This window comes from Geotrypetes seraphini, chromosome 3, assembly GCF_902459505.1.
Source record: "Geotrypetes seraphini chromosome 3, aGeoSer1.1, whole genome shotgun sequence".
In the NCBI taxonomy this organism is placed as follows: domain Eukaryota; kingdom Metazoa; phylum Chordata; class Amphibia; order Gymnophiona; family Dermophiidae; genus Geotrypetes; species Geotrypetes seraphini.
This window is the reverse complement of record NC_047086.1, coordinates 298,979,474-298,995,072: the sequence shown is the minus strand read 5'-3', so window position 1 is coordinate 298,995,072 and position 15,599 is coordinate 298,979,474. Positions and strand designations below refer to the sequence as shown.

At 41.1% G+C, this 15,599-nt stretch overlaps 1 protein-coding gene across 2 annotated transcripts in view; it reads left to right on the top strand.

Moving 5' to 3' along the window:
• RGS7 (regulator of G protein signaling 7) overlaps window positions 1-15,599 on the top strand; it is a 495,704-nt gene that overhangs the window by 352,036 nt on the left and 128,069 nt on the right. For both annotated transcript variants that reach the window (XM_033939445.1, XM_033939446.1), the window contains exon 9: window positions 10,333-10,407. In XM_033939445.1, coding sequence (XP_033795336.1) covers window positions 10,333-10,407 — 75 coding nt within the window. The remainder of the gene's footprint in view (window positions 1-10,332; window positions 10,408-15,599) is intronic.

Below are 15,599 nucleotides of genomic sequence, written 5' to 3'. Positions count from 1 at the left end.
TGGGGGCGCGTTGCCGATTGGGGGGGGGGGGGTCCGCATTGCCGATCGATGCTAGAGGGGCCCATTGCCGTTTGGAAAAAAACAATGTTGATGCCCTCCTTCATCGGGCCACCCTGATCATTTCGTGCCCTATGCACGTGCCTACTGGGCCTATTGGTTAATCCAGTCCTGTGCACTGGTGAAGATTTAAAGAGATATAGAGGGGGGAGGGAAGATGCAAGCATGTCGGTTGGGGAGGGGTGGCGGAGAGGTGCCAAGACAGCACCTGGAGCTGTCCGTCTCCCCTTACTACACCACTGCTTGCAAACCTTTTTTGAGATTTCTGTGCAAATGCTTGATTGCCTCTTGGTCTTTATTGATTCCTCTCAGCTTCAGAGATTTTTGTTGAATTCAAGGAATTATCTACAAGAATTTCTGTTATAGTTTCACCTTCTTGAATAATTCTGTTAGCTTGGAGTTTCTAAGTTGAAATTTGTAGCAATCCAGCCTTTTTAGTTTCTCCGGTAGATGTATAATATTAATGTCCAAGAGCCCATTATAATATTTACTGTGCTTGTCTATTTCTGTGTAGGCTTCCTGTGTGAATTCTGGCTCTGAATAACTTTTTGTAGGGTTTTGTAATATTTCTCAATACTATTTAAATTTTTTATAAAAGGACCCCTGAAAAAAAAACTGGTAACATGTCCATTTGATAACAAATCACAGGCAAAATCATTATTTTAATAGTTTGGGCTCTCCCCCACCAAGAAAGATGTAAAGGATTCCACTGCTCACACATTTCTGTTACCTTCTGTAATAAAAATTTTTCATTCACTTTCATTGTTTCTTCCAACGTGTTTTTTTTTCCAAATGCCTAAATATTTTATTCCATTTTCTTTCCATAGAAAGGGGAATGTTTCAAATATACCTTTTGTACAATGGACATTAAGTGGAAGAACTTCTGATTTACTCCAATTTATCTTACAAAATTTATTTGGCTGGGTAAAATTGCTAGAATTGCGTTAGTATCTCTACAAAAGCCAATTACAGAGGGAAGGGTAAATTTTCCCAATTTTTATAGGTATCATCAATCCTATATTTTGCGCCAGGGTATGTATTGGGTCCTTCCAGAGCTCATGGAAGAATTCCCAGATTGATTGTGGCCAGGTTGGGCCCATGTGTCTAAGGGGCCGCCCACAGGAGGGGCTTAAGCCTACTGGGCCTATTCCGATTGGCTGAGGCGTCTCAGGCCCCACCTGTGGGTGGGATTTGAGACGCCTGGGCCAATCAGGCGCCTAAGGCCAGCCATTCAACGGATGGCTGGCCTGTTGGACAGACGGGAGGGGGATGTAGGGGATGTCATAGGATCAGCAGGGGTGTCGTGGGGTCGGCGGGGGTGTCGCAGGTCGGTGGGGGGCAATCGGGGGTTGGGGGGGCCTCTTGCGTCGAGGGCAGGAGGGCTTGGTCTCCCTCCTGCCCCGATAGTTTTGGGGAGTTTGGGGTGCCACGGGGCAAGAGGGCTTGGGCTCCCTCTTGCCCCGATGTTAGCAGGGGGGGAGAGGGTCATGGTTTGCCAGGGCAGGAGGACTTGGGCTCCCTCCTGCCCTGATCATTGGGGGGGGGAGAGATTCTGTAAATGGTGTTGTTTTTGACAGACACCGGTTACAGAATCCAGCTTTTAGGCAAAGGACTGGCTCCTCCTTCGCCTAAAAGCTCATGTTTTGGGCGTTTGGGAGTTAGGCTTTTTTTAGGTTGACTATATGGTGTTAGTATAGATGTAGTGGTGGTCTGGGCGTTTAAACAGCTGAACGTAGAGGCAGGCCATTATCAAAAAAAACCTCCTTGTTAACGGTTTTTTTGATAATGGACATTTTTCCTGCTTCTACTTTCAACGTTTAAGACCTTAGGCCAAAAGAGGACTTAGACGTTTTTTTTTTATTATGCCCCTCTAAGAGTTTTATTATAGTGGATAAGCACATACACCATAAATCATACTATTATCATATAGTATAGTTGTGGAATTCACTCCCTTTGAAAACTCGTGCAATTATTTCTTATACAGTTTTTTGTATAAATTTAAAACTTGGTTATTTAAATAATTTCTGTTAGAAGGGTAAGCTCTATTTTTTTCTGATATTTGTAGTTTTCTGTATGTAACTTTGATTTATGTCTGAATTGGCTCTTTTTTTTAATGTGATCCACTTTGAACTACATTTGGTGAAGATACTACAGAATACAAGAATATAACATAACATTATAAGGGGATTATGGTGAGAGTTGTACCTGGGACCGAGTTTTCAAAATATTTTTGTTTTATTTTTCAATATAGTCCCCACTTTTTCTACAATGACTTTAAACCCTTTGAAAAGAATTCTTCTGTTTGACCTTCAAATCAGAACGTCACAGATTCCTTGATGTCTTCATCACTTGAAACCCGCTTTCCACAGAGATTTCTTCAAAACTCGAAACAGAAAATAATCCAAAGGAGCCAGGTCAGGATTGTAGGGTGGATGTTGAAGCTGCTGAAACTCACATTCTCAGATGGCAGCCTGTGATTTTCATGTCATATGCACTGACACATTGTTGTGAAGAAGCAGCGCACTTGCTGTGAGTTTTCCTCGTCTTTTCTCCTTGATTCACTCCTGCAAAGTGATCATTGTATTTGCATTGCTCTCTCCCATTATGGTTGTCTTGTGTGGCATGAACTCCAGAAGCAAAAGTCCTTCATCATCCCAGAAGAAAGCTGCCATAACTTTACCTGTAAATTTTTCAGTCTTGAACTTTTTTGAGGTGGGGGATGACTTGTGCTTCTACTGTATTGACTCCATTTTGGACTCAAGATCTCTGTGATAGACCCAAGTCTCATTTCCAGTCACCAAACTGAAAAAAATTCACTTTGTCTTCACAGAGCAACTCCAAGTTCTTCTGACAGCACTGGAGCCTTGTGGTCTTCTGATATGGCATCAGCTTTCTTGGAATACTTCTAATCTAATCTGATCTAGTCTTCGGTTTATACACTAGGTCATATTTCATTGGAGCACAACTCAGTTTACAAGTAGTCAGGAGACCAAAATATCCGTACACAAAATAAGGAGAAGTAAAGATGGTAGAAATTAGGTAGTTTATCATAAAATTAGATCTTGCAATGTTAGCGATTAGTAGATTCTGCAGGTAAACTATTTAGGTATTGTGAGAATAGCAGGGTTTTTAAGGTTTTTTGAAACAATTGCAATTGTCTATCGTTCTAATAGAACCAGGAAGTCCATTCCAAATCTCTATCAACTTGAAAGCATAGGAATGACAAAGTTTCCCAGCTGATTTAATTCCCTTGAAAGAGGGAAACGATAATTTATACTTCTGTTTGACCTTCAAACCAGGACATCACAGTTTTCTTGACATCTTCATCACTTGCACTAACCTTGGACATGCCCAACTTTTCCTGAATTATTTTCCAAACTGTACTTGCCAAGATGCCCATTTTTCCAGCTAATCAGGAAACCTTAATTTGTCTGTCTGACAAAATTAAATCCTTGCCTTTCTTGAACATTTCTGTGGAAGTTGCTTCCTTAGGCCTTCCAGTGTGAGGGTCATCTTCAATGGACTCTCTACCCCACTTAAACTGCTTTTTCCAAAATGTTATTTTGTAGGATGATGGAGCAGACTCATCATAAACTGCAGTCATGCGTTCGTGGATTTCCTTTGGCTTTTTCCCTTCTTTTGTGAGAAATTTTATCACAAAACAGTGCTCTAGATCTAGCAGTTTCTTACTTGATTTACACGAGGACTCTCCTGATATTCTGTCTCTTGGAATGTCAGACTTGCACTGAGCTATAACTATGCATGAGTAACCTTGAGACATGTCACAACATACACAGACTTGTTTCAACACTCTTGCTACTTTCGTTCATACTCAGATAAATTATTTAACACCCCTCATATTTTCTAGTATTTAGAAATAAAAGGATTTCATTGGTTATAGTGGCTAAGAATGATTCTGTATTCTATCACTGATGGAAACCAGCCAATCAGTATTCTGCTAGTGGTTGACATTTCTTTAAATACTGACTGCTGCCAGCTAAATTAGACATGGATATTCAGTGCCAAGCCATATCTGGGTAACTGCACTGAATATGTGGTTCTTTGGAAGTACCTAGAGCCTTTCCATTTTATCCCATTTTCTGTCTCTCATCTTCTGGGTTTTATCAGATTTTATCAGAGAATTCTGGCTTATCAGGTAGCATCCTGGGATAGGAGTGTTGGTAAATTGATACAGGATTCTGGCCCTTATCAGGTTATTAGAAAGATGTTGAAGACATACCTGTTTGACAAATTTTATAAATGAGTCTATTATTTGCTATGCTTGCCTAGCTTTCTTTTATTTTTGTAAACTGCCTAGAACTGAGAGGTATGGCGGTATACAAGTGGATTTTATGTTATGTTATGTTTTCCTGTGGCTTCTACAGTATGATCTTCCCTTACTGAAGGGGAATACGTTACCTAAAGTTCTTTCTGGAGCAACCTCTTCCCTAGATGTTCCTGTCTTTAATTTATTAATGCACCCTAAGGCCTTCAAATGCTTCCAATCTCTTCCTAACAAACCTAAAGGAGGTGGGATAGGATGGCTACATTAAACCTACTGTATATGTCTTATCTCAACATTGAACCCTCATGTTTCTTAAGAGGTATGAGGTGGTTGCTCCGTAGCTGCGTATCAAACACAGGAGAAATTACCTTCTCACACTGGAGAAACAAAACAGGCAGCAAAGGTAACCTCAGGGTACTAATGTGCTTTATTCATTCACATAGAGACTTGACACATATATATTTCAGTCAGAATGGCCTGCATCAGGAGTCTATAGATCAAGAAACAAAATATATAAACATACACATATATCATATATAGAAAATATATACATAACTAGTCTTATAGCCCATTACATTAACGGGTGCTAGAATATATGTGTGTGTGTCTGTCTTTATTTCTTTCTCTCTCTCTCCTTAGCTGCATTCTGTATTTCTTTCTTTATGTCTTTCTTTTTCCGCGGCTGTCCACCACCACCTCTTGGCTGCTCCCCCTGTCCATTCTCCATTCCTTTTACCTCCCCTGTGTCCACCCCTTCACTGCTCCCCTTATCCAGCAGCAGCCCTTCTCCCTTTGTTTTACCTCCCCCCTGTCCAAAAAGGCAAAAAAAGGGGCCAAAATTTAAATCTTAAGTTTATACTAGAATCTGCTGGCATTCCTCCACTTCCCTCCCCCACCCCCCATAATGTCCGGTATTATTTCACTCCCAAACAGAAGCCTCTCCCCAAAACACACCCATAGGTAAAACACCCCCCTCCGGCCTACTGGAGAGTCAAAGCAGAGCTATTCTCAGACAGGGCCAGATTAAAGTGTGTATGACACGTCGTCTACTGGGTCCTGCGACCTATGGCTCCAGGGGGGTCCCGTGGCCCGCCATCTCCCAGCATGGCCTGACGTTGTCCCCCTCCTTTCCCACTCACACTCCGATTCACAAAATCCATGTCCCGCAGCAGCTCCTTTCGGCCACCGCAAAGATTTCTCTCAGTCGGAAGTTGCGTCGGAGAAAGGCAGGGCCAGAACGCGGCGGAGAGTGAGCTCTAGGCGGCCAGTCTGATGATCTTCTTCCTTACTATTAACTTTGCAGTGCAGTGCTACGCAGTTGTCGCCTTCTGGATCTGAGCTCTGCTGCTAGCAGCAGAGTGAGAAGATAATCCTGCTTTGCCTCCTCAGGTCTAATTCTTTGGTGCTCCCTAGACGGCGGCTATCCTCACGATTGCCACCTTCGTCGCAGTGGTGCAAGGTAGAGAGCAGGGAGGCTTGTCTGGCGCGCATGCACACTCCTACCGCCACAGCCCAACAGATCAGATCTCAGGGAACATGCGGTAAGAGTGCACATGTGCACTTAGCATTTTATTATTATAGATACTATATAAAATTTTAAGATTTCCTATACAAAAGAGTATTATCTTGTCTGTCTGTCTGTCTTCTTTCTTTCTGTCTCTCTCCCTCCCGCTGTCTGTCTTTTTTTTCTGTGTGTCTCTCTCCCTGGCCCCCTTTGTCTGTCTGTCTTTGTGTCTCTCTCCCTGCCCCTTCTTCTTCCTTTCTTTCTCCCTCCCGCTGTCTGTCTGTCTTTATTTGTATCCTTTTTTTTTTTAACTCTTTCTTGGCCCTTTGCTTAGATCCTTTGACAGTTGGGAGTGATCTCCCCCTCCCCTCTTTTTTTGGGCATCCAATCTTGCTCCAGGGGAGTTTACTTTGGGGGGGGGGGGGTCACAGCTGCGGTCACAGTTTTTGTTGTTGTTTGGGGGGGAGAGAGAAGCCCTGCCCTTCCCTGCTGCAACCGGAAGTGCCCCTTTCCCCCTACGTGACAGCAATTTTTTTTTCAGCAAACAGAGAGAGGGCGGGAGGGGGGAGTTACCACCATGGTGATAGCCAGTGGCTCGGAGTTTGAACTGTCTGCACTCCGCCGACAGCCTCCAGAAGCCGCAGCGGCCTGCAGGTGCCGACAGCCACCTCACCTCGAAGCCCTCCTCCTGGCATCCTCCGCTCCGCACCGCCTTTCACCTCGCCTCGAAGCCCTGCTCCTGGCATCCTCCGCTCCGCACCGCCTTTCATGCATCTTAGCGCGCATGCGTACTCTGCCGGCCACATCCCGACAGATCAGGACTCAGGGAACACGGAATAAGAGTGCGCATGCATGCTTAGCATTTTATTATTATAGCTAAAGCATTAAGTTAACATATATTAAAATATCTTAAAATAAGCAACGTATAAATGTATAGAAATGATGATAAATAGATCATCACCTCACTATATATATCATATTACCCCCCAAAAATAAATAAATAAAAAACAAATGATTAAACCCAAATCAATAACATGAAAATAATAAAAACAATTTTAGCTCAAAATGGAATAAACAAAATAAGTGTAAATTATTAATCATCATGAAACATATATATTTCAACCGTCACATTGTCTTGAAATAGAAATCAAAAATATGAAAAGATGGATTTACACAAATTGGTCATGCGGTTAAGCATAAAGAATAAGCATCCCGTCATCTCCGTAGGCACGAGACAGACACCTTAAATATAGGCCTGTAAAATACCTACATTTAAGGTGACTTTTAGAAAAAAAATGTGATTACACACATATGGGAGCCATTAACATCTTTTTGTCATGATTAAATGCCATTTTTCTATTAATTATTCACCACTTAGTATTGGGTGGGGGGAGGGTTTCAAGTATATGATCTTATAAAGATTTATGGGCTTTGAGGGAGGGTGGGGGGGTTACATTTGTATTTATAGGTTATAATGATAAGATGTTCAAGTGGTTAAATTAATTTTGTTTATTATGAATTTTTGTACACTTGATGAAAGTTTAAAAATGAATAAAGAATTAAAAAAAAAAAAAAAAAGAAATATAGGTTGGGTGGTTTTTTAAAAATGTTGTAAGGATTTTGTTTGATCATAAATGCATATATGATTAATATTATTTGTCGATACTGTATTGCATTTTTGTTAGCTTTAGAAACTAAATAAAGATTTATAGAAAAAAAATGTGATTCACTAAGGAACGCAGTTGTGTGATTGACACACAATCGACGGCCGCTTCTTAGGCAGCCATCGAGATTGGCATCCTTTAGGGAATCAGGGTCTGAATGTCCATGTGTGATACAGATTGCTGCTATTATCTAGAGATAATGGTAATATTCAATGTAAGATAAATGTATGAAAAGCTTAGGACAATGATTTTTCTGTCCTAAGTTAACCAGATAATTACGTAGATCTCTACTCTGCCCAGGGGCTACCCCCACTGTACTTAGCTAGCAGTGGGAGCAGTTTGCAAAAATATGGAATGGAATTAATTACCTGAATAATGTCAATAAAAATCTGAGGATGGCCCTGATCAGTGCTGATTGTACAGGCGGTATACTATCTGGATAAGTAGTTTTGAATATTGTGCCATTTATATATATAATAAATAAAAACTTAATATTATATGGAACATAGGCATGATCAACTTTGTGGAAAGAGCCTTACCAAAGGTCCAGAAACATGACCGCACACTTATATTTATCTCATTGTACTGTATTTGTTACTCTGCAGGCCAGGTCCCTCTATTCTAGTTCAAGACTACAGGAAGGTAGAGAATCAGTTAGACTTTGCTTTCTGTTTAATTGTTCATCAGCTAGAAATAATTTATTTCCTTAAACTACAACTAGTATTCTAAATGTCAGCAAAGATCTTAAACATATAAATTTAATGTTCTTTGGTAGTTTTGTACAAAATTTTGAAAGTCTACGGTCAAGACTTAGGGCTCCTTTTACAAAGGTGCGCTAGTGGTTTCAGCGTGCGCTTAGCACATGCTAAAATGCCACATGTGCTAGCCGCTACTGCCTCCTTTTAAGCAGGTGGTAATTTTTCAGCTGGCGCGCGCTATAGCGCTAATCTTGTGTGTGCGCTAAAAACACTAGTGCACCTTAGTAAAAGGAGCCCTAAGAATTAAGAAAGGCAAAAAAAAAAAAATTATTTGTTGAAAACTCCTAAACTTTTTTTTTTTTTAGTTCAAATATTTTTATTAAAGTTTATGAGGAAAGTAACAGAAGAAAACAGAAAGGATACACTTTTAACAGTATGTTCATGAGAATAACAAAACATGTGTGATACTTCATCAATAAACATATGATTGCCGGTAAGCACATACATAGAAATAGGCATACAGTACCATGAAATCTAAGTAACAATTCTACAGTTAAGACATGACGTTGGGCTCAGTGCAATATCTAATTAAAGGAGACCAAACAGTATTATATTTGCAAAGGGAAGTGGAACGTTCTGCCAGTGCTTTTTCATATTTGCTAATCAGACATAGATTATTCCACCAGGTGTGATAGTCAATCTTAGATAAGTCTTTCCAGCAACATAGTACATTTTGAGTAGCTAGAGACAGCATGATAGTCAACAGTTTACATTCAGATGAGTCAAGAGGAGAGGAAATACCATGGGAATTCAAAATAATGATATTAAAGGTAAGCGGCTCTTGAATATGTAATATTGAGCATATTATATTCCAAACCTTTTCCCAATACAAAGTCAGATGTTTACATGAAAATAAGAGGTGTTTGAGAGTACCAGGATGATCTAAACAAGACCAGCAGTCTGTAGAATTAGACAAATCTATTTTATTAGCCAATATGGGGGTCCATAAAGCTCTATGCAACATGTAATACATAGATTGTAATAGAGATGCTGATCTGAGGGACCTAAACATTTGTAGCCATACAGCAGACCAGTCTATAGCATCTGACGGTAAGTTTAAGTCTACATTCCATTTGAGAACTGTGTTTTAGGGAATGCTGAAATAAGCTTTTTGTAACCATTTGTACCAAAGCGAGGCTTTATTATGCCAAGCAGAGAATTTGGTCAGTAATGATTCTAAGCCTGGTCGAGAGACTAAGGTAAGGGCATCCGGTATAATTTTCTTGATGCAATGTGTCAATTGAAAAAACTCCTAAACTTTTGATGGTCCTAGCAAATCAGAACAATTTGAAATATTCACTAAGGTGAAACCAAAAATTGCTGACACAACTTACAATTTTCAAATCCATTTATGTGGGAAAATACTGAATATCAATTTATTCTCATTTTAATAGTATACAGGAACTCATCTTAGATGTATGAGTATATATGGCTGAACTTCTTCAAGGGGCTCTTGTTATACTGCCAGTTTATATTATTGACCACGGTAATGTACCCCACCCCCCTTGCCCGATATTCAGTTCATGGTAGTTAAAGGATTTAAAACCAATATCACCACTGGCTGAATCTAATCCAGATATTCAATGCTGGGGCCATTTCTGGACACCTGCATGGATATCTGGATCAGCCGTTGACTTGGAAATTATGGAGGTGCTGGCCAATATTCAGGGCCAGCACCTGAATAGCTAAGCAGGCAAAAGAAGGACTGACTTTTGTACAGTTCTATTTTCCTCATTAGCTGAGCTGGTACTGGCACTGAATATGGCTGATGCCCACATAACTGATGGCTCCTCTCTGATTCTGCCCACAGAACACCCTAGCACTAATTGCACAGTGTTGTAGCACTATGTAGTGAAGTGCTGCTGAATTTTCAGGGACAGCCTGCTGAGCAGGATTTAAGAGAGCAAGAGCCTCTCCAACCTACTTAAACCCTGCTCCTCCCCCTGCTATTTATATTCTCTGTCACTGAATCTGTCCATTTTAAAACTGAATAATTATGAAATGATCATGTAAAATAGAGAATTCAAGTTTAAATATTTATATTTTTCTCTCTTCCCGTTTTAGCCAGGTTGCGTAAACACCACAGAAGTTGATATAAAAAAGTCATCAAGAATGAGAAATCCTCATAAAACAAGGAAGGTAAGTTAGTTTTATTGGATATCAGCAAAGAGTCAGAGGCCTAGATACATTATTCTAAAGTCCTCAAGGAACTGATCGAAGAACTGCTCCCAACATCCAACCAGCAAAAGCCCAGTGGACTGAAGGAATACCAGTTTGATCCTTGATCTTAGGAGAGATCTTCTAACCTATAAGTCTTACGTTATGATCCATTCTTGATAATGGAGTTCCATAACTATCAACTTACCAATATTTGCCAGCTATGCATCATTGTTGAGCCATGTTTAGAAATCATCTTTTTCCCACTGCATTTTTAAAATCATACCATTTATTGAGCAAAAGTAGCATACCATTTATTTCTGACGATATCTCATTTCATGAAGTCACACTTTAGTTGTTCATGTTTCATTCATTAAATGTATATCAATTTGTTACTTTCATAGGGGTCAGATTAGAAAAAAAGTAACTCCCAGGATTAGCATACGGGGCTCATAAAACAAAAATACATCCAAAAACCAGCCTAAGTCGGTACTTGGACAACCTAAAAGACAGGTCATCCAAGTGCCGATAATTGAAGCTGATTTTTGGACATATCCAGAGACTTTTTAGATCTCTGAATCCAGCTGTGAAGGATTCTGCCAATTGCTTTATCTTTCTTTTTTGAGAATGGACATTTCCCTAATGCCGACTTTGGGCGCCTAGCACCTTAGGCCGAAAAGGAAGTTAGAGTTATTATGCCCCTCAGTGTTTAAATACAAAAAAGAGTTATTACTATTTCTAGTGTAATGTGTCTAGTGGTCATGAATGCTAGTAGTCCTGAATGCTAGTCTTATGCATCTGAACACGCAAATTGCTTGCAGAATGCTGTCAATCATCTTTGAGCACAGCCTCCTTCCCAGGCAGCTGCTCCTACTCCCTTAGTATTTTTTCTGCAAGCAAGTTGCTCAGAAGTGTTTCTGCTCTGCTCTGCAGTTTTATTATTTTGGGGTACTTTTTCTTAATGTTTGGTTTGAGGCTCGGTTCCCACTTGTTGGGATCTCTGCCTGAGAGAAGATGCAGACTCGTGTTGTAGAAGCCTGCTGCTAACAGAATTAACCCATCGGGGACACCTAACTAGCTAGCCTGCTTATGTATTTTTTGGAGCTCAGAGGCCATCCCCTGCATAGCTGCTCGCATTCCTGATTTATCAGAAACTTGAGCGTAGGCCATTTGGCTCTGTCCCGGCTTGACTGGGCTTAATAGTAGGCTGGCTGCATGGTCCTCTTCCCCTTTCTGGCATAAGATTTTTGGGAGTTGAGACTCAGTCAGACATCAGTTCGACTAGAAGCCCGAATATCAAGTTTGTCCAGCAAACCTGTGAAGCAGAGTTCTTCTCCATGTGTCCCAGCTGCATTTCTAAGCTGAAGCAGGCAGGCACATGGCACAGTGAGTAAGGCTATTATAGCCTATGGGGAAAATCAGAGGTGGGGGGGGGGGTTCTATAAAAGTGAAATTTTAAGTTTTCTGCAGCCAGAGCCAAGGTTCCCCATCTTTAAAACCTCTTTCCCTACATTTTCTGTGCTTCAGGGGATCCTCATGGGCCATTTTTTTGAGCAATATTGCTGGTGGTAGCCATCTTAGATTTTAAAAGATCTTTTTTTTCTAAAGCCTCTATATCTGCCTCAAAACCTCTCAATTTTCCTTAAAATCAATAGGAATGGACCCCTCAGGTCCTTGCACTGGATGGCTGCTGAGGAGCATCCATGTCCTGTGTGTGGCAGAGCCTGTGGGGAAAGGGGGTGGGAGCCTTGGGCTCAGCTTCCTCTGGTTTATCCAGAGCTGGGGATCTGCTGTAGGTGCAATCCCAAGGGAAGAGACCCTTTTGAGAACCACTTGAAGATTCACTGACTAAGTGCAGTCGCATGGTTGCTGCCGAGCCCAGGTAGACCTGCAGGGGTTCCCTGCCAGAGTCCTTGAGACCCACAGTAGAAGGCTTCACCCTGGATTTTGTGAGCCTTATGTGGAATGCCTATTTGAACTGCCAAAGGTCCTCAGCATCTGCGTTAAGTGCGATGGAGGTGGTGGCACAGGGGATCTCCCCTCAGCACGTGCCCCAACCAGACAAGGACACAAAGCTGGTCCAGGATGTTCAGTCTGACATTGACTGGGAGGATGGAAAGTCCAATTCCATGCCATTATTGTCTCAGGATGCAGTTTCTTTGGCAGAGTCTGGTTCTCTGCATGAGAGCAGTGGTCCAGAAGTGATGGTGACCTTGGAACAGAGGGTAGACCCCATGGTTGTTCAAAGTCTCTGCACTCTCGAGCATTATATCTACCTTGCTGCAAGAACTGAAGCTGGAAGTTCTTCCAGCCCCCTTATAACATAACATAGCATTTATATACCGGAAAACTATGAGGATCCTTACAGTTAAGAAAAAGCTGAACATCAGGTAACGAATTACAAAAAGTATAAGATGATCAGTTTGAAAAATTTATCGTAGAAATAATTTTTTTTTTTTAAGTCAATCATTTTTATTTGAAAATAAAACAGAATGCAACATAGCAAAACAACAACAAGGCACAGGCAGCATCATCAATAAAAATCAATAATAAAGGCAGATAGCCATATGCACACAGTAACAGAATGAAAGCACACAAGATACTACATCACGTGCAGGTACATAAGCAAAAAGCAAATGAAAAAGAAAACACTGTACAGATAGTCAGCTATTGCAATATGCTAGCAAGGGAGACCAAATGCGATGAAAAGCAGATTGCATTCCCCTGTGTTCAGCCATGCTAAGCTCATACTGGTAGGCATTAAGAACCATGTGCCACCAGCGAGAAGTAGATACTGGGGACTGTTGTTTCCAATGTAGCAGCACAGTCTTGATGGCCAGTCCAAGAAGAATGTCAAATAAAGCAGAGTGTGGACGAGGTAGTGAAGGCTCCAAAATGGCAGAGTGTAGTATCACTGTACTTTAGTCCAGAGTAGCAATAACAGGGAGAATGCGACTCATAAGATCCCCCATCTCTGACCAGAAACCAGAGACGAAGGAACAGTCAAAAAGCAAGTGTTGAAAGGTGCCAACATACGCCATGCATCTCCAGTATCTGGTAGAGGATGTTGGTGAGATCTGCTGCTGTTTGACAAGAGTCCATAATGATTTATGAAGGGGGAGAGAAACAAGATGGCGATGAGAGCGGACACCTGAGAGGGAGGCTCCCTCTCTTGTACTCGGCCGGCGTTGCTTTTTTTGAACTAGCAGTTCCCTTACCTCAGTATGGGTAAGAGAAAAGGAACCCTTCGCGGCAACCCTCCGGCGGCGACAGCGGCACCGCGTTTGGTGCAGTCTACAATCGAAGGAGCCTTGGCACGCTTGGGTGAATCTGCGGGGGCTACTTCAGGGGCAAGCCCGAATTCATCGGGCGAACTCAGCTGGCAGTTTCGGGTGATGTTGAGCCCGTAACAGATGCAGCCACCACCGCAACCCGGAAGCAATGCAGTGATGGGAGTTCCTGAGGTAACATTGACCCGGGAGGAGTCCTTGATCCTCAGTGAAGGAGGGCTGGTAGCTCCAATTTCATCTGGAGCCGAAGAAGAAGCTGCAGTACACCGACAGCTAACCCACACCGCAGAAGAGATGAGAGGAGCTTCGGGAGGAAGTAAGATCACTTTTGGGGTGCTGGAGAAGCCTAAGACAATAGATATGGAGGCTTTATGGCAGGCCATTTCAGTTATGGATGCTAATCTCAAATTGTCTTTTTCCACTTTAAACATTGACTATGGGACTATCCATTCTAAAGTGGAGCAACAGGGTTTGGCCCTTAAAGATTTAAGTGAGAAAATAGAAAAACAGGAGTCAACAATTTGTGAAATGAAAACATTGGACTTGGAATTAGTAAAAGAAAGAACATTTATTGCTAGAAAAATGGAAAGTTTCGAGAGCCAATTAAAGAAAAATAATTTGAGACTCCTAAATTTTCCAAAATGTCCCTTAATTTCACCAATGGAGATGGCAAGAAAGTATTTTAAGGAAATTTTGCTTATTCCTACTGAAAGTTTGCCACCTATTGTTAGAGCTAATTACTTTCAAATTAAGAGACCTGTGGAAGTTTCCACTCCTAATGAGATTCAAGGGACAAACAATGAAAATATGAACTTAACAACTTTTCTGGAAAACTCCTTGGAGGTTATAACGGAAAGGAAAACCCTGTTAATAACTCTCGCTTTGGAAAGTGATAGAGAATATGTATTGCGTTTGTATTTTCGTCATATTAATGACCAGTTTTTAGGTTCTAATGTTCGAATATTTCCTGACATGTCTTTAAGATCCCAGAGGCGTAGGAAAGAATTCTTGGCATTAAGGCCAAGAGTCCTTGCCTTGGGGGGGCAAATTTTTTGTTGAAATTTCCTGTAAAATGTTTTGTGTCTTATCAGAACAAGAATTACTTATTTTTTGAACCTAAACAACTGGTAGGATTTATAGAATCCAAAGAGCAAGTAGTGTCTATGGCTGAGAATGTATAACCTGCCATGAATGGCTGTAGCACTGCAGATAATTGCCGCTTTCTAGGTTGGATAAGATTGTTTCAATTGTTAAATTTATTTTCTAAAAATCTTTCTCCAAAGTTTGTGGACTAAATATATTGGAAACATAAGTGAATAACCTAAACACTGACTTCAGTGGATTGGGTTTATACATTTTCTTTTTAATAATTTTTGTTAATCTGAAATATAAGTAGTGTATTGCTTGTTTGTATTGATAAAATTGAATAAATAAATAAGGAAACAAACATAATGATTTATGAAGAACAAAGAACAGAGATTGTCGAAGGGAGGCTGAACGCAGGGGTCAATTACAGGAGTGTCACACCTGGGACCATTGACGCTCAGTAATGGTACAGTCAAGATCCCACATCGACAGCCGCTGGATAGAAAGAGGACGCTGCGCTCCTGAAGTTGTAAGAGTGCCATAAATTATAGACATTATATGGGGTCTTGAACTCCAATGAGCTAACAGCGGAGCATAATAGGCAGGGCCCAAGTGCATGCTTTCCAAAGCAGGCCCAAAAGCAGCATGAATACTATGACAAAGTTGGAAATATCTATATGCCTGATGATGAGGCACCCCAAAAGCTGATTGTAGCTGAGCAAAGATCAAACTATGGTCTACAAGTAAATCCTGTAAATGCCATATTCCATAATTAATCCAAGTAGGCCAAAACACCGT